This window comes from Amblyomma mixtum, chromosome 1 (assembly GCF_055824585.1).
Source record: "Amblyomma mixtum isolate Tamu chromosome 1, ASM5582458v1, whole genome shotgun sequence".
Lineage (NCBI taxonomy): Eukaryota > Metazoa > Arthropoda > Arachnida > Ixodida > Ixodidae > Amblyomma > Amblyomma mixtum.
The window spans coordinates 22,242,439-22,268,834 of NC_143012.1; the positions used below are offsets into that span (position 1 = coordinate 22,242,439).

General features: G+C 46.5%; 1 protein-coding gene across 1 annotated transcript; it reads right to left on the minus strand.

Moving 5' to 3' along the window:
* Positions 1–26,396, minus strand: LOC149365700 (uncharacterized). Its single transcript, XM_089569077.1, has 6 exons — positions 26,286–26,396; positions 15,586–15,770; positions 9,875–9,946; positions 7,357–7,548; positions 2,385–2,578; positions 1–46 (listed from the first exon to the last, which is right to left on the minus strand). Exons 3-6 carry the CDS (start codon positions 9,875–9,877, stop codon positions 1–3), a joined length of 435 nt encoding a protein of 144 aa, XP_089425203.1. The 5' UTR covers positions 9,878–9,946; positions 15,586–15,770; positions 26,286–26,396.

The window sequence follows — 26,396 nt, forward strand, 5'->3', positions numbered from 1 at the left end:
TCAGCTCTCGTCAGCGTCGCCAAATGACGGCAACAGTGTGCACCGCCTAACGGAACAGGAATATATTGTTTGAATACAAATGAACACGAAAGCCTTCCGTGAAATTATGCACTAAAATATTGACGGCCTGCAAAATGATTCCTGCTATTTAGTAGTCTTTCGGGTGTCCGTTTGGCGTGTGCTTGCTGCGGTTTTCTATGGCACAGCAGCAGCGTGCCCATGGTTAATACGTATTTCATATGACAAAAAAAAATGAAAAAAATCCACAGCAATCCCAGGAAGAATAGCAGACCGCAGCAACGGGCATCCGCGCTTTGATACGCGAGGGCAGAAGAAGTGCTGCGCTACGTAGTTCAAAATTGTGCAGTTAACGCGCTACTGGAGCCACTCTAAACAAGTTTTCTTTTCATGAAGGTGCTTTTATATTGCTATGTCAATCGCATGCTGCTGCAGGTACCGTAGAAGTCCGGAGCAACCAAACACTGACAAGACATCCGAAAGACACCATGGACGCTTTTTTTTTTTACTGGACGTTTTGTTTCATGAAACAAAACGTCCAGTAAAAAAAAAAGAGCGCATGTGGTGTCTCTCGGACGTCTCGTCGGTGTGTGGTTGCTGCGGACTTCTGCGGTGCCTGCAGCAGCGTGCGCACGCCTACCGCGAAGTCGGAACGATGAGAAAGAAAAAAAGAAACTCCCTCCCCCGGAGAACACCTCCGCAGGAGCAACGGGCATCCGCCCTCTGGATACCCGGGGGACAGCGAGAAGAGGTGCTGTGCTAAAAGCACAGATCCTCCCCTTGTCCTCCACACACGGCGGCCGAGCTGTGACGCTGGTGGGATTACCAGGCACCGTTTTTTCTACAGCGATCCGCTGTGCCGGCGCTGGGAATCGAACCAACGTCGGTGGGGATATTCGCCCATGCATTGCCAACTGGCGCGCTAACCACTCGGCTACCGTGCGGCTCTGGTTTTTGACGGCGTCCGCCAGTGCTGATAGAAGGGAAGCGAAGCATGCGTGGCGAGAATGTGAGGAACGTGGTTATCTCGGAATCGGGCGTGCACGCTGGAACGCCCGAAGCGACGACCGTGGCGCACCAGCCCCGTCATGGTATTTCGTCTGTGTACATGAAGGCGGTGACAATGCGAAAGCCGCAAAAAAAATGCAGTATTTATCTTTGCGCTTTGATCGTTGACTTTCGCTAGTATATGTGGTCTTTCAATCACAAACACTATACCGGGTGTCCCAGCTAAATGTAACCAAACTTTTAAAAAAGGCGAAGTGCCCTAGTCCAGTCAAACCAACTCAGGGTTGTTCATAGTCGCATGGCCTAGTCTTGAGTATTTTTTCGCTCTTCAAAGTGAATTAATTTTAATTATTAACTTCAGGAAGAAAGTGTCGATGGAAAAGTTTTAGATCACCTCGAAAAACCGCTAGTAGTGCTGATTCCGTCAGGTTACGATTTACGTAGCGTCATTTATTGGCTTAAAAGAAAGTTGTCCCGTGACTAGCTGCTCGCTCACTTCTCTGTCTCAATGTGCACCCAAAGTCTCATCGAGGAGAGAGAGGACTTAAGAAAAAATGGATTTTACTCTCTAAGGCGCGTCTTGGGACGTTCAAGTGGCATAGTTGCCATGTGGAAGCGTTTTCTTATTGTGCGGGTTATGGTTAAGGGCCGGTAAAAAAACTAATTTGCGTAAATATTACTGTGCTGCAAATGTCTCACTAAGCTGTTTTTTAAAGCGATCTACAACTTCTCCATTGACACTTTGTTCCTCAAGTCAATAACTAAAAAATGAAGCTTTACTAATTAGTCAACCTTGAACGAAAAAAATACTGCAGACTAGGTCACGCGACTCTAAACAACCCTCATTTGGTTTCAGACTGCTAGGACACCTCGTGTTTTTTAAAAGCTTGGTTACATTTATCTGGGACACCTGGTATATTGATTGCATTACTAACGATCTCGCATATCTCGGTTGACTCTCGAACAGCGTGGTAAGGGAGTGAAAGAAAGGAAGAGGTGTAGTGAAGGTCTCTAGAATAATTTAGGCACCGACGGGTGCTTTTCGCAAACCAAAATCCAGACGATAGGGAAGTGCACGGCTGCTCTTTTCAGCCCTCTGCAGAACGGCGTGCAGTGGTAATCCCGCGATGGCGGTAAAGACGGTCGCATTTGGATTCTATAAAAGGTGGAGTAGGAAGTTACTGGAAGTCACTGCGGCTGTTTACGTTGCAGAAACAGCCTAGCATGACAACGAGGGTAAGCAATTACGTGTTATTAAAGACAGGAACTCCTGGAGCGTGGAAGTGCGGCGTGCATCAACTCCGAAATGTTGAGAGTAATCGATAGGGTTGCTATGAAATAAGGGGTTCGAAGCATACAAGAACAGATTCTGAGCATTTATTTCCTCGGTTGTAGAACAGAAGGCTGTTTCACTTTCTGTCACAAATCTGTTGGTGTTGATGGTTCTGTCGATGGGCAACTGATCGTCACAGTCCGTGGTACTGCCCGTCGTCGTCTTCTGCCACGGGCTGTACTTTCCTCCCCTTGCAATGGTGAATGCCGCAGCGAGGGCCTGCAGAGAATGCAACAGTGCGCATTGATTAAAAACATTACTCGTGTGTGTCTCATTTATAACATGCTCAAACAGTAGTATCCAGCAAGGCGAGCACGTCATTCTGTCTACAACACACTCCTGTTATTCAGCTTTTAAATGATGTACATGAATACTGTTGATTGGCAAAAATAATGACGCAGTGATTACACGAGAACGCCACCGCCGGTGTAGTTGCTAGACATGTAGATTGCCGCTAAATGCAGAGTAGATGTTTTAGTTTCGTTTCTGCGGTGGTGGTGGTGAAACTTTATTTCCAGCGGAAGTAGAGAAGCGACACGAAGTCGCCCCCCCCCCCCCCCCCCCGCCGATACACCATGCGGTAAGGGGTGAATGATTGCATTGTGAATGCATGCCAATACCGCCAAATCATTGTTGAATTGCATGCTGAATCCTGAATTGAATTCGATTCGAACATATCTATAGTACAGCTAAATCAATTCCGAATTACACTGAATTCGAATTATTTGAAATCAATTCGTACATAGCCATAATACAGCTGGATCAATTGTGAATTGATTTGCCGAAACTTAAATTGAAATCAATTCGAATTATTTGAAAACAATTCGCATATCCATAATACAGCTGAATCAATTCTGAATTGAATATCGAACCTTGAATTGATTTGAATTAAGTTCAATTCATTACACAGTTGAATCAATTGAATTCAATTCGTTCAAATCGAGTTCAATTGAAATCAATTCAAGGCTCACCATTCAATTCGGAATTGATGCAGCTGTATTATAAATATGTTCAAATTGATTTTCAATTGAAATCAATTCAAGGTTCGGCATTCAATTCGAAATTGATTCAGCTGTATTATAAATATGTTCAAATTGACTTTCAATTCGATTTAATTCAGCTGTATTATGGACGCGTCCTAATTAAATTCAATTCGTATTCAATTAGTTTACATCCGACTGAAATTGAAATAAGTGAATGCGGACATGGACCAGCGCTTGTTTGTTACCCTGCTTTCGTCCCGTTCCTTCTGGCTGTGTAGACAGAAATGGCCAAATTAAATCATGGTTTTCTGAATGAATGATTGGCAGAAACAAGCTATGGCGAAATTACATCATGAATCGCGTTATACTGATCAAAAGAGAAAAATGCCAAACTGAATAATGAATCATGTGTTCCAAGAGAAACAGCGACAAGGAACGATCAAAGTGCATTACGAATCGTGTTCTAGTGAGACAAAGAAACAAGACATGGTCAAACACAATGTAAATCGCTTAGTGCTTGTCTTATTATCTTCTTTATTGTCGATGTTGGGTTTGCTGTTCATATTTATTATCGAATAATCACTTCTAAGGCCAGTGCGTTGCTTTTATTGCATGGATCCATATGTAGCCTTTGGCTAAGGATCGAGACAGTAAAAAATAGAGGCAAGAAAGAGTCAAAATAAAACCAACTCGTGTGTTACTGATCTCAGAGACAAGTGGTGAAACTGAATCAAGAGCAATGTGTTACAGATCCAAGAGAAACACACACAGGAAGTCGTCAAAGTGATCCGAAGAGTCAAGGAATGCTGAAGTTGCATTATGAATCGTGTTGTACTGACCCAAAGAAAGAAGTGGTCAAACTAAATCAAGAGTCATGTGTTTCTGATCCAAGGGAGACAAGAAGTAGAGAAACTGAGTATTGCAACATGCGTCACTGATCCAAGAGAGACAGAGAAACAAGTGGGGAAATTACATCGGGTTATACTGACTTATATAGAGAAGAAATGAATTAGGAATCATGGTGTCCTGATCTAAAGAGAATAAATAGTCAAATTCAATCAAGTATCGTGTGTCACTGATACTAGTGACAGAGAAACAAGAAGTGGTCGAACTGATCCGAAGAGACAAGGAATGGTCAAATTGAATCAAGAATTCTGTCGTACTCAGACGAAGAGGCAAGAAATAGTCAAACTGAATCACAAATCGCGTGTCACTGCTCTAAGAAAATCGTGTGAATCGTGTGCTACTGATCCAAGAGAGTTACATAGAAACAAGAAGTGGTGAAACTGATCTCAAGAGAACGAATAGTACAATCTGAATCACAAATCATTTGTTACTGATCTAATAGAGACAGAGAGACAAGAAGAACTGAATCAATAATCATGTGTTTTTGATCCAAGAGAAAAAAAGAGAGACAAGGAACGGTCAAACTGCATTATGAATCGTGCTCTACTGATCCAAAGAAACGAAAGGTAGTCAAACTGAATCGCACATCGTGTGGTACTGATCTAATAGAGACAGAGAAACAAGAAGTGGTGAAACTGATCGAAAGAGGTAACGAATGCTCAAATGGAATCCAGAATCATGTGTTACCGATCCAAGAAATAGATTGAATCACGAAATGTGTGGTACTGATCCAAAAGAGACAAGAAGTGTTGAAATTACATCATGGATCGTGTCGTACTGATCTAGAGAGAGACAAAAAATGGTCACGCGTCAAGGATCCAAGAGCGACAGAGAAACAAGTGGTCAAACTGATCCAAAGGGGCATGGAATGGTCAAACTGGAACACGGCGACAAAAAGCATGTGCTACCGATCCAAGAAACGATCAAAATGAATCAAGAATGTGTTACTGATGTAAGAAAAACACAGAAACAAGAAGTGGTCCAATTGAGTCACAATACGCTTCTTACTGATTCGAGAAAGACAGGGAATCAAGAATGATGTGTTACTGATCCAGGAGCAACAAAAAACAGGACCCCACGTGGGCGAAATTTAAGGAGCCTTTCACTACAGCGTCCCTCATAGCCTGAGTTGCTTCGGCACGTTATACCCCAATAAACCAATCAACCAACTAAGAAGTGGTCAAATTTAAGAATCGTGTGTTACAACGAATGGTACAAATTGAGTCAAGAATCATGTGATTTAAGCGAAACAAGAAGAAGTCATCAAACTGATCTGAATAGTCAAAGAATGCTCAAGTTGCATTATGAGTCGTGTTCTACTGATCCAAAAACACAAAGAAAGAAGTGGTCAAACTCAAGAGCGACAACGAAACAAGAAGGGGTCGAACTGCTCCAGAGAGGCAAGGGATGGTCAAATTGAAATACAGAAACAAAATGTGGATGAAAGAGGCCAATTACACTGTTTAGTGTATGAATTGGACAATGAACAGTGTATGCTAAATACATGAAACCCACTACACTGTCTAGTGTCTGAAATGGAAAGTCAACAGTGTATACTGATTGAAAGTGAACAGTTACACTGCCTAGTGTCTGAAATGGAAAATGAAGAGTGTATACTGAATACATGAAACCCACCACACTGCCTAGTGTCTGAACTGGACAATGAACAGTGTATACTAAATGCATGAAACCCACCACACTGCCTAGTGTCTGAACTGGACAATGAACAGTGTATACTAAATGCATGAAACCCACCACACTGTCTAGTGTCTGAAATGGACAATGAACAGTGTATGCTGAATACATGACACCCACTACACCGCCTAGTCTCTAAAAAGGAAAATGAAGAGTGTATACTGAATACCTGAAACCCACTATACTGTCTAGTGTCTGAACTGGACAATGAACAGTGTATGCTGAATACATGAAACCCACCTCATTGTATCGTTCCTGAAATGAAAATGTTAACAGTGCATACTGATTGAAAGAAACTAGTTACACTGTCTAGTGTCTGAACTGGACAATGAACACTGTATACTGAATACATGAAACCCACCTCACTGTCTAGTGTCTGAACTGGACAATGAAGAGTGTACACTGAATACATGAAACCCACCTCACTGTCTAGTGTCTGAACTGGACAATGAAGAGTGCACACTGAATACATGAAACCCACCACACTGTCTAGTGTCTGAACAGGACAATGAACAGTGTATACTAAATGCATGAAACCCACTACATTGTATCTTTCATCAAATGGAAAGTAAACAGAGTGTACTGAATACATGAAACCCACTACATTGTATTCTTCCTGAAATGGAAGGTCAACAGTGTATACTGATTGGAAGGGACCAGTTACACTGTCTAGCGTCTGAAATGGAAAGTGAAGAGTGTGTACTGAATACATGAAACCCACTACATTGTATTCTTCCTGAAATGGAAGGTCAACAGTGTATACTGATTGGAAGGGACCAGTTACACTGTCTAGCGTCTGAAATGGAAAGTGAAGAGTGTGTACTGAATACATGAAACCCACCACACTGTCTGGTGTCTGAACTGGACAATGAAGAGTGTGTGTATTCTGAATACATGAAGCCCACCACAGTGCCTAGTGTCTGAACTGGACAATGAACAGTGTATGCTGAATACATGAAACCCACTACACAGTCTAGTGTCTGAAATGGAAAGTGAACAGTGTATGCTGAATAAATGAAACCCATTACACTGTCTAGTGTCTGAAATGGAAAATGAAGAGTGTATACGGGATACATGAAACCCACCACACTGTCTAGTGTCTGAAATGGAAAATGAAGAGTGTATACAGGATACATGAAACCCACCACACTGTCTAGTGTCTGAAATGGAAAATGAAGAGTGTATACAGGATACATGAAACCCACCACACTGTCTAGTGTCTGAAATGGAAAATGAAGAGTGTATACAGGATACATGAAACCCACCACACTGTCTAGTGTCTGAAATGGAAAATGAAGAGTGTATACAGGATACATGAAACCCAGTTACACTCTAGTGTCTGAGTTGGAATGTGAACAGTGTATAATGAATAAATGCAAACCATCACACTCTATCACGTGAAATAGTACGCACTCCTGCAAATTTGAAGTGGTCTCGCGCGGTGGCGCTGCCGTTGCAGCCTTGTGTTCCTTGAAGTACCTTATATCGTGCTCTCCCTTCGTGCAGGTTTGGAAGATCACTACAGGCTGGGTAGTTGCCCCACCACGCACCGCCTTGTCCTCGGCCTGGAACTGAATTCTCCGCTGATACGATCCGTGCCACTGCCTGCGTTGGTGGAGAAATATGGTCGTTACAACTCCGATGACGCATACGTCATTTAATGCACGGGACACTGCCATTGCTAGTACGGCGGCATCTCTGTGCGGTAGGGCACGCACATACCACAAAATATCTGCCGTGCACGAATAAGGTCACATACGTTTCGCTCACAGACACAACGCGGCTTTGCGCGCGCCATTATCGACAGGTCCCTTCCCGACCTGTCAATCTCTGCGATACGGGGTGCCGGGAATCCCAAAGCCTATGTAACAACCCTCCAACGCGTTTGCGTGCTACTGTATACGTGCGCTAAAGCATCCCACAAATTTTTGGCTTGCGCTTCTACACCTACAACAAAGCCCTTCCCGTTCAAAAGGTTCGCGGCCATCTTGCCTCGCCGCGCGGCCACTTTTTTTCACCGCCCAACATTGCACAGATCGTGTTTCAAGCTGCGGCTTTCGCATTCCGGACTCTCTTTCATATGCACGGACGAAATACCATGACGGGGCTGGTGCCCCTTGCGCTATCGCACTTACGCGCCAATGCGGCCGCTCCGCGGTGGACGCGGCGCACGTTCCTGCTGCCACGCCCGATCGCGAGATAACCGCATTCCCCGCGCATGCTCAGTTTCGGCCTGCTTCGCTTCCCTTCTATCAGCACTCACAGACGCCATCAAAAACCAGAGCCGCACGGTAGCCGAGTGGTTAGCGCGCCAGTTGGCAATGCTTGGGCGAATATCCCCACCGACGTTGGTTCGATTCCCAGCGCCGGCACAGCGGATCGCTGTAGAACAAAACGGTGCCTGGTGATCCCACCAGCGTCACAGCTCGGCCGCCGTGTGTGGAGGACAAGGGGAGGATCTGTGCTTTTTCGCACAGCTCTTCTTCTCGCTGTCCCCCGGGTATCCAGAGGGCGGATGCCCGTTGCTCCTGCGGAGGTGTTCCCGGGGGAGGAGGTTTCTTTTTTTCTTGCTCATCGTTCCGACTTCCCGGGAGGAGTGCGCACGCTGCTGCAGGCACCGCAGAAGTCCGCAGCAACCACACACCGACGAGACGTCCGAGAGACACCACATCACACGCTTTTTTTTTTTTTACTGGACGTTCTGCTTCATGAAACAAAACGTCCAGTAAAAAAAAAAACGTACATGGTGTCTTTCGGATGTCTTGTCAGTGTGTGTTTGCTCCGGTCTTCTACGGTACCTGCAGCAGCATGCCGATTGACATAGCAATATAAAAGCACCTTCATAAAAAAAAATGTTTACAGTAGCTGCAGTAACGCGTGAACTGCCGTAACATATGACAGGCAAAATGCATGGCCACGCTGCTGCACGTTAAGCAGTTTAGACTGCCTGGTGTTCTGTTTAGTTCGCCCTCTCAAAAGAGATCAAATGGGCACATCGCCCGCACTCGCATTATATTTTAAGATTATTTTACTCACACGTCGGATGAAAAAGTTCGCGTTCGCCTATAGTTCGCGCGCACTATGTCCGGTAGTACCCCGCCAACCAAACGTAATATATAACTACCTACAATTACCTACTGCACTGTTACAGGATCCCGCGCCTTCATGAAACCGGGCAGCGTCTATAAACGGCAGGTGGAACCCTGAAAGGGGTGCATTGCTGAGCCATGAACTCTGGCAATTACACCTAGGACTGTTTCTGACGCTATGCGATTGGCACAGTGCATATTAGCTGAAATGGAGCAGACTACGCGCAATTTTTTTTTATAGCAATCGTTCACTTCTGTGCGCATCTTTATAAAGTTGCACATTCATTAGCAGATATAGCAAGGACTACATAAGCGCTTCAAACTCGACATCCTACCCCCAACTCAATGTCAATTCCGCAGTCCCTGCATACCTAGCGCGTCTTAATGTTCGGGATGGGTGTGCGTGCTAGCGTACGCAAATGGCATCACACCAGTAAAGAACTAGTGAGGGCATATCGCGCATTCCCAGAGAGACGTGTAGCGTGGTAAGGCGGAACTTCACCAATTTCCATAGGAGAGGATCCCGATATTTTGAAAGCAGGCATTTTTCTGCATGTGCTGTCTTTCCGAGTTCCTTGACACATCTCGCAGATATTTCTCTACCCAATGGCTAAAACTTGAATAGAGAACTTGCTTATAGCACCTGTACGCTATTTTCTTTCGATCAGCGAACATAGTTTAACTTCGCTTCACGAACACACTGCACAAACTGAGGCATAGGTCGCCGCACCTTTTTCGGCCGTCCAAGGACGCCCCCGCGCACCCCGTACCGTTACTCTGAACATTTCCACCGAATTCTGCCGCTGCCTCGCGCTTCTGGTTACAATGAGAGGTTTGCTTACCATACGGCCTGTCGGGCTGCTCAGAGAGAGAGGGAGGGTGGGAGGAGTGCCTCTCTCGTGCGGGGCCGCGATCTGAAAGAATAAGGGCGTTAGGGTTGGTTTATTGTCGTTTAACGTCCCAAAGCGACCCAGGCTATGAGGGACGCCGTAATGACCGGCTCCGGATAATTTCTACCACCTGGGGTTCCTTATCGTGCACGGGCCTCTAGAATTTCGCCTTCATCGAGTTCAGCCACCGCAGCCGGGGTCGAGCCCGCGTCTTTCGGGTCAGCAGCTGAGCGCCGTAACCACTGAGCTATCGCGGCGGGGCGTTAAAGGGTGCGTACGTGCGCTTGACAGAGGTATTGGCCACCGCCATTCTTAACAGCTTCTGCCCAGCCAACAGAATGTCGACCTGCCAGTGGTCGCAATCACTGGCTAAGGAGAGATGGGCTTTGTTTCGGCGTGCGTTGTAGTCTGTGTTAATTGGTTGTACTGGGTCTGTATATGGGCCTCCACTACTGTGAATACCCTGCTGGAGTAGTGGAGTAGACGACCAGCAGTGCGTATTATTTCACCTCCTAGAAAGCTTTGCTAACAAGCGTTCATTTCCCAGCGTGCTGCAAGGAGACATTCCGACCTGCTTTCATTCAATTTCATGAGAGCGATAGATAGGGCTCGCGCTAAAGTGTTCAATGCACAGCAGGCATAGCACATCATATCTGCTTTGCATGCTGTAATCTCTATGTTCATTTTAACGTCAGGATACCGCTTCACAAATTTGGGCACTGTAGTATTTACGTCATGTTTTTTGCGCAGAAGCTTTCTCACGGTCTATGCTTTTTCGATTGCAAGCCGTTAAGCCTCTGCTGCCAGACCCTTTGAACCAAGCAACAGTGTTGGCATGTGCAGAAATCAATAAACTATGCATTGCATTTTCTCGTTCCCTTGATTACTATACTAGTACAGTTCCCGCTGTTGAAGGCTTGGGAGTGGTAATACGGCATTTGCAAGTGCTGATGTTCCAGTATGTCCCGATTCAGGCAGTACTTTCTAAATAAAAAGGAGTAAAGTAAAATTGGAGTAAGATGCACTGTAGTGCACTCCTCTTTGTAAAAGGGAGCTTACGAATACACTATCTGGTCCCTCCATGTTCAAAACAACAATAGAACCAGCTTTAGACAAAAAAAAACTTAACCAGGTGACAGGTGCGATCTCGCACCTCACCCGCAGAGTTTCGGCCCATCATAAGGGCATGAGGGAGCATGACCTATGTCGTCTCATTCACGCCTTTATCCTCCGCCGATTCCAATATACGCTCCTGTACCTCAGACTTCTCCACCTACCACTAAATACTTCCATAGAGAAACTACTCCAGCAGGGTCTTCATAATAGTGGCGGGGAGCTTTTGCAGGCCCATAGACAGATCCAGTATATCCAGTTAACACAAACTAACACAAGACGCCACATCCTGGCTAACGACCCCACAAATATCACACCTCCGTGGAGTATGCCGTCTGGGTGGACGCCGCAGGCTCGGGCGAGGAAGCGGCATCCTCCACACCCCTAACTTGATAATTACCATCAAATCCTATCGTGCAGCCTCCAGACGCGAACCCTCCCATCTCCTTATACTAGGTCCCGCTACCCCCAAACCGTATCAAAACCTCTTGCACCCTCTGCAACCACCCCACCGCCATCCTCTCCCGCGGGGCCTGGAGCACGTCACCAGCTGAGAGGTCTGGGAGACCTTGCTACGCTCTGAGGAGCCCATCCGGCAGAACACCATCATGGACCGTAGGAACATGAAAGTTTCAGTGTAGTGGAGTTGTGCGGGGGCCTGTTTATCCCCAAACACCTCTGTCAGAATAAATTTTACCACCACCACCATACACACGGACATACGCCGCCGACTTTTCTCGTAATGGTTGTAATGCTTTCGCATCAATACGAAGGAAGCTGGCTATAGTTCAGAGAAAAAACTGAACTGGTTCCTGAGAAGAGGAAAAGACGGACGTGGAGGTGAAAACATTTTTTCAGAAGGGAAAGGAGGTATGTTTAGATCAGCCCGTAAGGGACCAATCCTTACAAGCCCTAGGTGGAGGTCCCTAGTTTGGGACCCCAGTGGCGGTAGCCGCCGCCCGGGCGCGCCCGAATAAGCCTTGTTGGGTCCGTAAGTCGTGGCAGCCGAGCAGGGTCGCCTTCCTAGTTGGGTTGGGGATGGGGGGAATGGCCGGGTTGGAGGGGCAGGCCCACACCGTGTGATAGGTGTCCGAAGACACCACACTGTAGTGCGGACAGCTGCCGCTAAAGGAGGGATCAAAACGTTTTAGTGCTGCCGGGCACAGCAATGTATTGGTGAGAAGGAGCCGCTCATCCGCCTTCTTGAGGCCTTTACATGGGCTAGGGTAAAAGCAATGGCTATCTTGATAGTAGGTTGTGATATCTTTGAACGTACAGACCGAATTAAAATCGGGTTCCTGATCGGGTGGGGAGGAGAAAACAGCCCGGTGAGAGAGCGCGCGGGCGGCTGCGTCTGCTGCCTCGTTTCCTGCCAACCCCTGATGAGCAGAGGCCCATATAAGGTAACGGTGGGCGGGGTCAGTATCCCGTATGCAATTTTGGTATATTCGATAGGCTAGGAAGAGAGTGCAGCCTTGTTCGACGTTCCGACAGGCCCCTCGCGAGTCGGTGATTATGTATTTTGAATTCGAATGTGAGGCCGCGAGAGCAATCGCGACCTCTTCTGCTTGTATTGCACTGCGGGCTCTGAAGGTGAGGCCGTTAACTGTATTGCTGTTCTGAACTACCGCGGCCGTGTACAATTCCCCGTGGTGAGGGCCGGATGCGTCCACGTAGTATACACCTGTTTTGTTGCCATAATGTCGGGCTAGGGCTTGCGCTCGTGCCAGGCGCCGACCATTATGGTCTTCGTGTGACATGTTGGCTGGAAGAGGCCGCACGTGGAGGGCACGTCTTCACAGTTCTGGGATGCGAAACCTGTCTTCCATGGCAATGGAGTGTTGGATATGGAGTCGAGCAAGAAGGCGGCGAACCGACTCCGTTAGCGACAAGCGCGTTTACTGGTTTGTAAGGTTCGCCTGCCGGAGGAAAAGACGCAGTAACTGTCTCACATATCGCGGTGGTCACCCGAGCGGCACCGTAAGAGAAAGGAGCGAGGGAGAAAAAGAGAACGAAGAACGAGGTGTCGCTCCAGAAGAGATTCCACCACCCAGAAACGTCCTCACCTTCGTGTGGGGTGTGCTCTCACCTGTTATAACGTCCTCCCAGTAGATAAAACGCTCTCCATATGACAGTCCAAAGCCTCGTGCAAACTTTTAACTAACACCTATCCAAATCCCCAAATGCTTAGCTTCTATTCGGAAGGACTATACTCAAATGCAAGAATTGTGATAGCAAAGCCGATCTCAATCATATGATCTGGAACTGCCCGCAGTCCCTACCAGCAAGTCACTTCATTACCTACTCTGACCACTGGGAGGCTATAATGTTCAGCTCCGACCCGGGGCGCAGACAAACCACGGCATGCGAAATAAGGGGGCTGGAGCACACCCGCCGCGGTAGCTCTGTGGCTAGGGCGCCCGCCTACTGAGATAGCGTTCCCGGGTTCATACCCGGCCGCGTTTTGATGACAGCGAAAGGCAAGAGGCGCCCGTGTGCTGGTAAGTTTATATGGGCTTAGGCATGAAACTCTCTTCTTTCACTCCTTTCCTTGCGGCGCGGTTCGGGTGTCCACAGAGGTATGTGAGACAGTTACTTCGTCATTTGTTTCCCTCAAAAACCTATCAACCGTGTGCTGTGCGATGCCAGCGCACGTTAAAGATTGCCAAGTGGTCGCAACTATCCCGGAGCCCTCCATTACGCCACCTGTTTCTTTTTTCACTCCCACCTTCCCTTACGGAGCCGTTCGGGTGCCCACCGAGATGTGAGACAATTACTAAGTCATTGCCCTCCATAAAAAAAAAAAGTTTTGGGGTTCAACGGGGCTTGAACTTAGTTATATGAGCGAAAACTCTGTGCACCATGGTCTCCACTGCCTCAAATCAAATTTCAAGGTCAAAGCCAGTACTCAATGGTGAGTCATCTGATCACGTGGTCATACTACCATAGCTTGGGCCATACCACTAAGCAGACAAGTTCGGTTTGACCTTGTGAGGCATTGAAGGTCACTGTCTCAGCTCTAAAACCAATTTTTCAAATTAGGCAGCTCCGCTGGCCAACGCCTCGGACGTCGTGCTGAACAATGGCGCACGCTGTTGCAGATGGGCTTCTTGAGCACAGATTGCGTCATCCGCCAGCAACTCAATTCTTTGAACAGGCGGGAAAGTCTCTGAATACAAGAGAGAATTCAAGAAAATGGCTCCCAGAGATCTATGAGTGTGAAGGTGAGAATGACCTGCATATATGGAAATCAACCCATTAAGCTAGAGCGTCATATCCTTAAGGCGGGGCTTAAGTGTTCCTCGAAATTTTTCTCTTTGCAGTTTGCATTCATAACACTTTTCAATCTCTTAATAGACTTCCGCTTCACTAATTTCCTGCGTTCCCTCATCAAATCTAAGCTAACACGAGACCTTACCATTCTGTGGTCGCTACAACGGACCTTTCCGAGGACCTCCACATCCTCTACGATGCCAGGCTGAGCGCACAGTATGAAGTCTATTTCATTTTTAGTCTCACCACTGGGGCTCTTCCACGTCCACTTCGTGTTGGCTCGTTTGCGGAAGAAGGTATTCATGATACGTAAATAATCTCTATCTGCGAACTCTACTAATAACTCTCCCGTGCTATTCCTAGAACCTATGCCATAGTCACCTAACGCCTGGTCTCCAGCTTGCTTCTTGCCTACCTTCGCATTGCAGTCACACATCAGTATAGTGAACTGTGATTTTACTTTGGCCGTCGCCAATTCCACGTCTTCGTAGAAAGTTTCAACGATCTGGTCATCATGGCTCGATGCGGGCGCGTGGGCCTGAACCACCTTCAGCTTATACCTCTTATTAAGCCTAATTACGATAGCTGCCACCCTCTAGTTAATGCTATAAAACTCCTCTATGTTGCCAGCTATATCCTGATTGATGAGGAATCCCACGCCTAGTTCTCGTCTATCTGCTAATCCGCGATAGCACAGTACGTGCCCGCCCTTTAGTACTGTATACGCCTCATCTGTCCTCCTAACCTCACTAAGCCCTATGACATCCCAATTAATACCACCTAATTCCTCCAACAGCACTGCTAAACTAGCCTCACTGGATAAGGTTCTTACGTTAAACGTTGCTAGGTTCAGTTTCCAATGGCCGCCTGTCTGGAGCCAATGATTCTTAGCACCGTCCGCTGCGTTACAGTTCTGACCGACACCCCGGCCAGCTGCTCCGCAGCCACTGGGGACTGAGGGCCGAGGGTTAATTGGGTTGTTCATATAAGGTTGTGGCCAAATCCTGCTCTGGTGAGGAAGTGCTTTGTCGGTTCTATTCACCGAGATCAGGCCGCACCCCAGGCCTGTTCGTATAGATCCATTGACACATGGAGTGTCCTGTTTCTAAAATAAAATCCGGTGGAGCACTGCAAACACCGTCTTGCTAGGGCTAAGCCTAAGCGAGAGGCCCAGAGACCGAGCGTCACTAAAAATGCGGCCAAAAAAGGCCAGCGCCCCAGAAAAGGGAGCCGGCGAGGACCGCGACCGCGCGCGGGAGGGCGATGAAACGGCCTACCTGAGTGTCCCAGCACCGCAGGCCAGACAAACCGAGTGTTTTCCCGGTGAGGGCAGGCGCCGCGGCCAACTGCAACAGGGCGATGGGTGGACAATCCCAAGCTGCAGAAACGGTCGATAAACCGCCGACCGGGCGCAGGAACCGGCAGCGGTGGCCGCAGGAGCAGCCGGGACCGCCGGCCTCAGCTGAAAATAGACAAGACCTAGTCCAATTGTCACCTTGTTAAAGGTGATCCCAGTTTCTAAATATTGATGAAAAGAAAAGTAGTGGCCCAGATGACATTCCCAATGGCTTTTTGAAACGTTATGCCGAGCCTTGTAGTAAATATCTTTGTCTCCTTTCCGAAAAATCTGTTCGTGAATGCCGTATTCCCTCTAAATGGGAAATCGCCAAAGTAATCACTGTGCACAGATCAGGTGATAAATATTCCCCGAATAATTATCAAACCATCTCTCTGACATGTACATGTGGGAAAATTCAGGAACACATTATCCTAAAATTTCTGACAATACGTAGAGGCTAAACAGCTAATCCACCCTTGCCAACACGGGTTCCGAAACGGTCTATTCATTGTAACACAACTTGTTGAATTCGTTCATGATCTTGCGCAAGGTATTAACAATCCGTCGCAGTTTGACATTATTTTCCTTGACTTTTCCAAAGCGTTCAACCGGGTCTCACACCAAAAACTGACATTTAAGCTTAAGCATTTAATTGGTGATGGTCCGTCACACAATGGATCAGAAGTTATGTATCCGAACGTTGCCAATTTGTCCAATTTAACGGACATACCTCCGGCATTATTCCCGTGGTATCTGGTGTCCCCCAAGGATCCGTACTGGCGCCTCTTTTATTTTTGCTGTTTATTAATGATATAACTAACCAAAATGAAGTACAAATGAGACTCTTTGCAGATGATTGTGTTCTTTATCATGAAATTAAACATCAGTCCGATCAGATAAAAACTAAATAACGCTTCGAAGAAAGTTTTTCAGTGGTGTCACAATTGGAGCATGGTCATCAACACAGAAAAGACTGTTTCTATGTCCGTCACAAAGAAAAAAATTCCGCTCAAGTTCACTTACGGTTCTGATAGCACTGTGCTATACGAACTGTTACGGAATATCGGTATCTGGGCATCATTATCTCATCCGACCTGAACTGGACAACGCACGTTCAGTATAAAGCAATGAACAAGCTGTTTTTCCTCAAACGTGCCTTGAATAACTCGCCTCCCGCAATAAAGCTTCTGGCATCCATTACACTTATACGCCCGATATTAGAATACGCTAACATTACATGGTTTCCTTATACTGGTACTAGCGTAGCCGCACTTTCCAAAGTGTGCAGCTAAAAGCCGCGCGATTCATTTATAACCAGTACAGACGCAGAGACTCACCTACTGAACTTTTGCATCGCGCAGGGCTTCAGCTTTTATCTATCCGATCCAAACTGCACCGCTTGAAATTCCTATACTTACTCCTGCACAATTCATTTAAGCCTAACTCTGCAGACTTCGTCAATATAAGCCACTCCAGAATCACTCGCCACAAACACCCTCTCACATTTTAGGAATTTCTTTGTTGCAATAACACCCTTTATTTTTCCTTTTTTCCGCGAGCAGTGAGTGAATGGAATGCACTTGACGCTTCAGTTGTATTGGAGCCGACAGTACTCAAATATTTCGAGCTTGCCGAGCTGTGTTTATTGCCACAAAACTGACTAAATTTTATTACAATGTTGGTGATGTATGCTTTGAATATTATAACTGGTGCCCTCGAATGTTTGATCTTGTTCTTGTCTTTGCTTTAACTAGATCCATCCGTTTTACTGTATTACAGTTCTATAATTGTTTTATCTGGAAGTAGTTTTTTTTTTTTTTTCAATTGCGCCCACCCCTGTAAAAACCCAAGTTGGGGTTGGCGTATACCAAAATAAAAAAAAAAATACGGAGCTGAACTGCAATTTCCGTCCAACAGAGTCCCATTTCGCCTCCGACCTGGGGTTCTCTCAGGAGCGCATGCACTCATTCAGTGAAATGACGCAGGCCTGCAAAGCCGAGCGTCGGCTCTACCCTCCACCCCATCCCTGCCTTGACCATTATCATCAGACACTTTGGAGGCAGCTTCAAACACGCCCTTCAACCTCCCCTTATATACGCTCGCGCTATCACCAAGTCTTCACAAACCCCTCCTGTACCCTCTGCCACTACCCCAAAGCCACTCTAGACCATATCCTTTTCCCCAGCCCGGCGGATCCTCCCCCGCGGGGCCTGGAGCACCTTACCACTTGGGAGGCTTGGGAGACTCTACTGCATTCTGAGGACCCGGGCTGCCAGCGTCATGAGCCTCCGGGACATGAACGTTTGAGTGCAGTGGGGCCGTGCTGGGGCCCACGGACCTGTGTGTCCCAAACTCCCCAGTTGTAAATACAGTTTCCACCACTACCACCTCCTACAATCGTTTCTCCGCAACCAAAAATCACTCCTTTCATAGCAACAACTGGAGAGGCCACATGCGTTGAAATCACGGGCGGGCTGACAGACGGACGAATGAAAGGAAAAGCGACGAACGGACCGACGGACTGATCGTTATTTCATTGAATCCCTGATTTTAAAATTACGAACACTCTTTTATGACAGCGGGCAATATTTAATTATTGTGCAAGCGAAAAGCAGTCTTTTAATCAGAGATAACGATTGTCCTTTTTCAGTGGTTATCGCTGCCTGGATATACACATTGAGCTTGCTCTCATTATATGTTATATACGCGAAATAGCGAGTTATGATACTTCCTACCCAACATGTGCAGGCCCGCTCGTGTGCTCTCGGTGGCTTCTTACACTCCGTTCATGCCAAATGAACTCGAATCGAGTTATATGAAGTCTCCATATCCAGGAGGAGCCACATGATGCACCCATTTTAGGAACCGGCTAATTAACTTGCACTACTGGCGAGTGCACAGGCATCCTTCGAGCTTACGTACCCGAGTAAGCTTTGCGCTGTCACTTCTTTTTTTTTTCACTATCGCTTCTTTCCTTTTGGTAAATGATGTTAGAAAAAAGCTTTTCCTGCGCATTATTCCCTTTTTTTCATTTTGAACAACGCCAACTGATCGCCGTGAACCGTTCAAACTTGCGTCTCAAACACATCGCCCTGGCCTTTTTCTCCGAGCATCCCTGAGTGAGGAAGGGGGGGGGGGGGGGGGGGGGGGCGCTACTTTGTCAGTCGAATAGCCAGCAGAGTACCATGGCTGGTTTATCATCTGTGCGCGCATGGAACGGGAGGGAGCTGTTGGATGATGACTAGGCCTGAGAGAGAAATAGTTTTCCTCGTACAGTCCTTGCAGCACTGAGAAAAACCACGACCATCCCTGTCTTTTTCGTTCACCATATGATGCGCACAAAACACTGTCCCTGTTTCCGACGGCTCATTTGTGCTGGTCGCGAGGTGTCCGAATGAAGATTACAGCGCCCCCAGGTGACCCGATTAGTTTTCCCTGAAAGGTGTACCGCATTCGAATGCTCTCGCTTCATTCTACTCCTTCACAATCATTCTCCGCAGAGGATGGCTGGACCGGGCCTTACGACCAGGCGAATCAAGACATCCAAAGTATTGATATGTATAAAACTTTTACCCATTTAAAAGACATCAAGCTCAGTTTACTATACTCCGAAGCACAGTTTCATCTCTTACTTATATAACGCTTCATGCTTTTGTTGGAGCTAAAATCTTTTCACATGCTACAGCACCAAGAAGTGGTTATCCACTCACTAATTCTTTTTATAATCGATTTGTCCTGAGCGTATAAAGACCAGAGCACGAAGAAAACTTCTCATAATAGCATTTCGTCGTCACTGGTCCCTAAATTGCACGAACATCTACATTGGCAGATTTATAGTTTAACAAGTCCTACCTAATTATAACGAAAAAAAAAATTACGGAAATACAGAACATCGCGTGCACGTACTGAGCCCCATAAAGTAAAGCAAAGCACCTTTTCAAAATCAATCCCAAACTTTCAAATTCAGCAGTACTTTCTCTTCGCTTTAGGTCCTTTTGATGTTATAAAGAGCTTTTGCTACAAGCATTCTCTGAACAGCCCTTGCATATCTATGACAGACATGTTGAACCTGTTCGTAGTCTTGCATCTGTAGCGACTGAGAGTCTCTTTATAACTGGATGCTGAAGTTGATAACTTGGGTTTTGAAATTCTGAACTAAACAATTCCCATTTGTACCATAGCGATGTACAGAGTATGGCCGGGTTAAGGCTAGACTTTCGGACTTCATTTCGGCTGCATGAATGATTGTTAACAAATTTGGATTCGGAGCTTCAAAGCTCCGAATCCGAGCTTCAAAGCTTTGCTGAAACAAGCATCTAAATCTGATCTCATAGCGTTCTTTCATCGTAGCCTCCAAGAAAAATATGAAAACGAAGCCTCTACTGCCGGTACTGAACCTACAAAATCAAACTAACCAGCCATACTGCACAGCGTCTAAGCTACAGCTTCGTGTAAAATAAAGGCAAGGCTTTGACACTCCGAAATGAGCGAAAGAAGCCCACGGGCAAGCAATATTCAATTTAAACGCAAGTGTTGGCGCAAGGCGCCAAAATATATACACAACATGAGCCAATGATACACCAAACGCAAGAATCCTGTGCGTACATCCGGCAGTGGCCCGAGATATTTCGCATCCTAGCATGGGCGCTGCGTTTCACGTGCGCCAGCTGTTTACAAAGAGAACGCTAATTCCACCAGAAAATCCGCTGTGCCTGGTCAGCTTTCGGAGACCTTGATTGAAAGGCATCTTGTGAAGCCAGCGCTGCGTTTTCGGCGGCTACCAATGGCGGTTTGCTCGAAAATTGAAGTTGTTAATTAGTCGCTGCGTTTGAAGGGAACCGGTCAATATTTTTGCAATACTTACAGACTTTCAGTAATACTACTATGCACACCCAAAAATTTGAAACGCGGAGACCATTAACTAGGCGCAGGTGTCTGAATTACTGATGCCTTTGACCAACACAATACAGGCGTCCAGAGCCATGTTGTTTTGTTCATTATCATTATCATCAGCCTGACTACGTCCACTGCAGGGCAAAGGTCTCTCCAATTTGCCCTGTCCTTTGCCAGTTGCGGCCACCGTATCCCCGCATACTTCTCAGTCTCATCACCCCCGCTATGCATGCCTGCTTGCCTTCTCGTGGAATTCATTGAGCAGTTGCATTTTGAGTTTCTCGTATCCGCCTCCCGCTGTCCTTTCACGTTTGAACGTACGTCTGTTCACTCATGGGCAGAGTTCTACCATTTTCAAAGGTTGCTCTGCACCTGTTCGACATCAGTGCTTATGCTTAGCATAGGTCCACATGTACACGTGTGTGTTCGCATTGGGCGGCTGTTTGACGCATATAATTTGAAGGTCATTTGGGAAACATTATAGTAATATTACTAGTACTAACAATAGACTCATACATGTCATCTATACGCAAAGATGCGGTGAAGACTAAACGAACTTGTGACCTAAAATTCATCATCATCATCAGCCTGACTACGCCCACTGCAGGGCAAAGGCCTCTCCCATGTCTCTCCAATTAACCCTGTCCTTCGCCAGCCGCGGCCACCATATTCCCGCACATTTCTTAAGCTCATCCGCCCACGTAATTTTCTGCCGCCCCTGATACGTTTGCTTTCTCTTGGAATCCACTCCGTTACCCTTAAAGGGCCTGCGAAACACTGCTTGGGGGGATACCGGCTATACTTCAGGTGGGTTCTTTATGTCACACAGATGCTGACCTAAAAAGAATTACAGGAATCGATGCACAGGAACGGGAGTTATTCAGTGAAGAAATTTCAAAATACAAGCAAACAAAACGCTGCCCTCAACTCGATTTTGGCGGGGCTTCCCACTCCTATTTCGCTCTCCCAATGACGGCACCTGGCGCAACCAATCAAAACAGCCAGCCAGAGCACGTCACGGAAGTTTGTACTCCATGGTTGCCTGCTCTCTGTAACTCGTTCTTGCTGAGACTGGCAGCGTCGTTTCCATGCAAGAGCGCCCCTGGTGGTGTATTTTTATTTTACTTGCTTTGCACGGCTCTTATCTAAGACAAACAAGTTGTTTTTGTTGATCTAATATAAAACGCAGACAGGTGACAAAATGTGTCTCTATTTATTCACACAATTTGCAGTATATTTACTGTTTGTCCGATCACCAAGCTCGCGCCAAGTGATGTCATATCCGCTGCTAAAAACCCGCCACTGTGTGGCGACACCATGAGAGCCATGAAGTTGTTTTTGGGAGGACATTAAAATATTAAAAAACGGAATATACGCGGTATTACCGACGCTAATAGCACCATTATAACTCACTGTATGCAATCAACAGGCAAAACAGTTAACTAAGATTGTGTTTCTGGGCCCCTTTAAGGACCGCCGGTTATCTTGCCTTCGCATTACATGCCCTGCCCAAGCCCACTTCTTCCTCTTGATTTCAACTAGGATATCATTAACGCGCGTTTGTTCTCTCACCCACTCCGCCCGCTCCCGATCTCTTAACGTTACACCTATCATTTTTCTTTCCATAGCTCGCTGCGTTGTCCTTAACTTGAGCTGAACCCTCTTTGTTAGTCTCCACGTTTCTACCCCATAGGTGAGTACCGGTAAGAAACACCTGTTGTATACTTTTCTCTTGAGGGATATTGGTAAACTGCCATTCATGATCTGAGATAACCTGCCATATGCGCTCCACCCCATTCTTATTCTTCTGGTTATTTCCCTCCCATGGTCTGGATCAGCTGTCACTACCTGCCCTAAATAGACATATTCTCTTACTACTTCCAGCACCTGGCTACCAACTGCGAACTGCTGTTTCCTTGCTAGGCTGTTGAACATGACTTTGGTTTTCTGCATCTTAATTTTTAGCCCCACCGTTCTGCTCTGCCTGTCTAATTCATTGATCATGCTTTGCAGTTCATGTCTCGAGTGACTTAGCAAGGCAATGTCATCAGCGAATCGCAAATTACTTAGGTATTCTCCATTAACTCTTATCCCCAACTGTTCCCATTTTAGGCCCCGGAATACCTCCTGTAAACATGCAGTGAATAGCATAGGCGAGATTATGTCTCCCTGCCTGACACCTTTCCTTATTGGAATTTTATTGCTGACTTTATGTAGAACTATAGTAGCTGTACAATCGTTATAAATATCTTCCAATATTTTCACATAACACTCCTCTACACCCTGATTCCGCAATGCCTGCAGGACTACTGAGTCGAATGCTTTCTGGTAATCAATGAAGGCTATATATAGGGGCTGGTTATATTCTGCGCATTTCTCTGTCACCTGATTGATTGCGTGAATATGGTCCATTGTCGAGTATCCTTTACGAAAGTCTGCCTGGTCATTTGGTTGATAGAAGTCTAAGGTTGTCCTGACCCTATTAGCGATTACGTTAGTAAATACCTTGTAGGCAACAGACAGTAAGCTGATCGGTCTGTAATTCTTCAAGTCCTTGGCGTCTCCTTTCTTATGAATTAAGATAATGTTAACGTTTTTCCAAGCTCTAGGGACGCTCGAGGTCACAAGGCATTGCGTATACAGGGTGGCTAGTTTTTGTAGCACAAACTCTCCTCCATCCTTCAACAAATCTGCTGTTATCTGATCCTCACCACCTGCTTTCCCCCTCTGCATTGCTCCCAAGGCTTTTTTACTTCCTCCTTCGTTACTGGCGGGATGTCCCATTGCTGTGTTCCACTGCCTCTCTCAGTAACGTTCTGATTGCAATCGCTACTGTATAGATTTGCGTAAAATTCTTCGGCTACTTTAACTATCTTATCCATATTGCTAGTGACATTGCCCTCTTTGTCTCTTATCGCATGCATCTAGTTTTTACCTATGCATGCGATATGATCTACCTAACAAGTTGCTGCACTGAAATGACAGTCGTGGACTCAAAGCAGGGACTTCCTACGACTAAAAGCTAAAAAAATGTATAAATTAAATAAGAGGGACACTTAAAGTTATCAGCGAAGGTGGCGCTGGCCACTGCTTCTTTTTAAAGGGGGTGCCAATGGAATCCATCCATGCTACCCATGGCTATACCGCTATCGCGAAAGAGCACTCTTATGGAAACCATCGTCTCGCGGCCATAGCTTCATATCCACTGGGAGACCCTGTGCCAAGCTTGCGCATCAGCGAGTGAACGCGGACGGAACAATAAGAACAGCTGAGAAAGAAAGCTTGAGAGAATTCACTGATGATGAACAGATCGGGTTTGTGCACGGAATCACAGAATGCCGCAATACAAAACCGCCTCACGCAGAAGGCCGCTAGAAAATGCGATATCTATAAGTGCGACCCTGCTAAGAATGAAATATTCGCTGCAATAAGAACTAAAATACACACATAAAAACGCCCACAAAATACAGCAGTTGCCGGTTTCCAAAAACAGCATACCAGGCCTTAACATTCAGGGCCTTGTACTGCCGAGCGTAAGTTCTGTCTTTTTGAGGTTAAATGTCACGGTTAGTTTTGCAAGGCAGAAACAACTTCGTCGTTACCTTTGCATTGCGACCGCTTGAATTCCTCGATGGTAGGCCACCACTCGCCAAAAGCTAATCCCTCGAGCGGGCGGTTTATTTTTTTGGACGGAACCTAGCAATTTATTTCCGTTCTCATTGCCTTCTCTTTGGTTTCCAATGGTCACAGCTCTGTTTCTTTCCTCGTTCTTGCAACCTCACTTCAGGTGTATTTGGGGCGTCCGACGTAATACCAACGCTAAAACATTGCAAAAGAAATAAGCAACGAATACTATTCCGAACAAAATAAGAAGCGACCTTTCCCACAGAGGCGCTGAGCGGTTCACTGGCGTTCAAATTGAGCCTGCCTGCTTCTCCTCGTGTTGCTGTAGCCGCGCGTGAACTGAACAACGCAGAACTAGCGCCACTTTCTAGTTTGCAAGCGGGACCATCACTGTGCTGGAACTGGCTAGCGTCAACAGTACCCTGCGAAGTATAGTCTTGCCATGTACGAAATTTTCGTGCCTTATCCGAGTGTAGCCGGCCGGGTGTTGCACAGTGTGATCATAAACTCGCCCTGCGATTAGTTGAAGCTAGATCTAAGGTTGCAATACTGCCCGCTGAAATGATTGGTCCCTCGTGCACACACTCAACAAGAAGTCACTAAGAAGATTGTTGCTGGAGAGTGAAATAATAAACACTTTATAATTTCTCCTTATGTTGCTTTGTTTAGCTAGCTTGATATGCTTCGTTGCCTTATGTTGTTTTGTTAGAATAAAATAATTTAACTTTGTTTGACCGTGTGCTATGTCTGTTAGATGTATTTTATATGCTGGTTAGCGTTTTACAGTTTTCTTTTCTGTTCAGTTTCAGCATTTGCTGTCTGTACAAGATGTCTGGTATATGATTGCAAGTTTGGTGCGGAATTGCATCCTGTCTGCCGTTACTGCTTGATAGGGCAGGAGCCCCTGTCAGGCTAAGCCTTTAGCTCCTGCTTTATTTGATGTTTGTTACCTGTATAACAAAGCAATGAGTAAAATTCAAACTTCAAACATTTTCGGTTTTGCTAGCGGAAACTTTTCTCTCCGCTCGCCGACGAAGTTCGTGCATACCATCTTCTATGGTCCCGAAAGCAAATAATTTGTTCTAGTTAAGCGCGCAGGCAGCGGTGCGCAGCTGCCGAAGAACGTAGAAAACCCGACCGCAAAAAATATATGCAGGCGGGGACAACTCGAAACCAGGAGCCACGCTCCACCGCCATCATCAGCCTGACTACACCCACTGCAGGGCAAAGACCTCGCGGAAAAGGAGAGACATTGGAATGTCTCTCCAGTTTACCCACCGTAGAGACACCAACAAACTCTGCGAGGCTGGCTTTCTTATAAGCTTTCTGCGTACAATGTGAATTATGAGCTTCATCCTGTCTTGGAAAACTAATTTCTCCTGCACTGTAACCCTCCAAAGAGCAAGCTAGGCATCTATTTCAGTGCTCTTTCTCACATCTCCTCGCATCGTGGCTCCGCAAGCTTTCATAATGCTCAACCTTCACCAAAACCACAGTTCAGCAGCCATCGGAAACTGAGCTTGGAGCTTACGCTGACGAGCATCATTGGTTAGTTCACACAGCACACATGGCTGCCTCGTGAGCAGAAAGAACGGATGCTCGTTATGGCATACATGACGGAAGCCAACAGCCACCGAAAATAAGGAGCATAGCGGATGTCTTTTTTTAATGCGTAGTTTTTGATCAATGCGATATAGATAAAAACAGAAGAAACAACAACCACATCCAACCGGTGGGATTCTAACCAACCCACGACCTCCGAATTTCGCGTCCGGAGCTCTACCAACTGAGCTACGGCGACGGCTGTCTAAGATTCTGCTTTACACGTTGGTACATACGTGTAGTGTAACCGACCCTTGAGAGTGTTCACCAGGGCCCACTCCTCCATAGAGGCTGACGTAATACGTCCAGCATTAGCGCAAGTGCCACGTAGGAACGCGATGGAACGGCGAGAGCTGAAGCTATAAACATCCTAGCTACAACAACACTGCGACAGTTTGGGGGGAGCACATAGTTTAGGTATTCGCGAAAATTTCGCTTTCCGCAGGCGTGCTGCTACTACAGGTCATTTGGTTGACGCTGGATCAATCTCACGCGAGCTGTAATGAATGACGTGCTCACCGTGTGCCGGTCTCCTATGACGGTGAGCTCTGCCGTCCAAAGATTCACTTCCAGCTGCGATGAGAACACGTCCAGCGCCTCCAGTCACCAATGCGGCGCTCGAGCACAGTC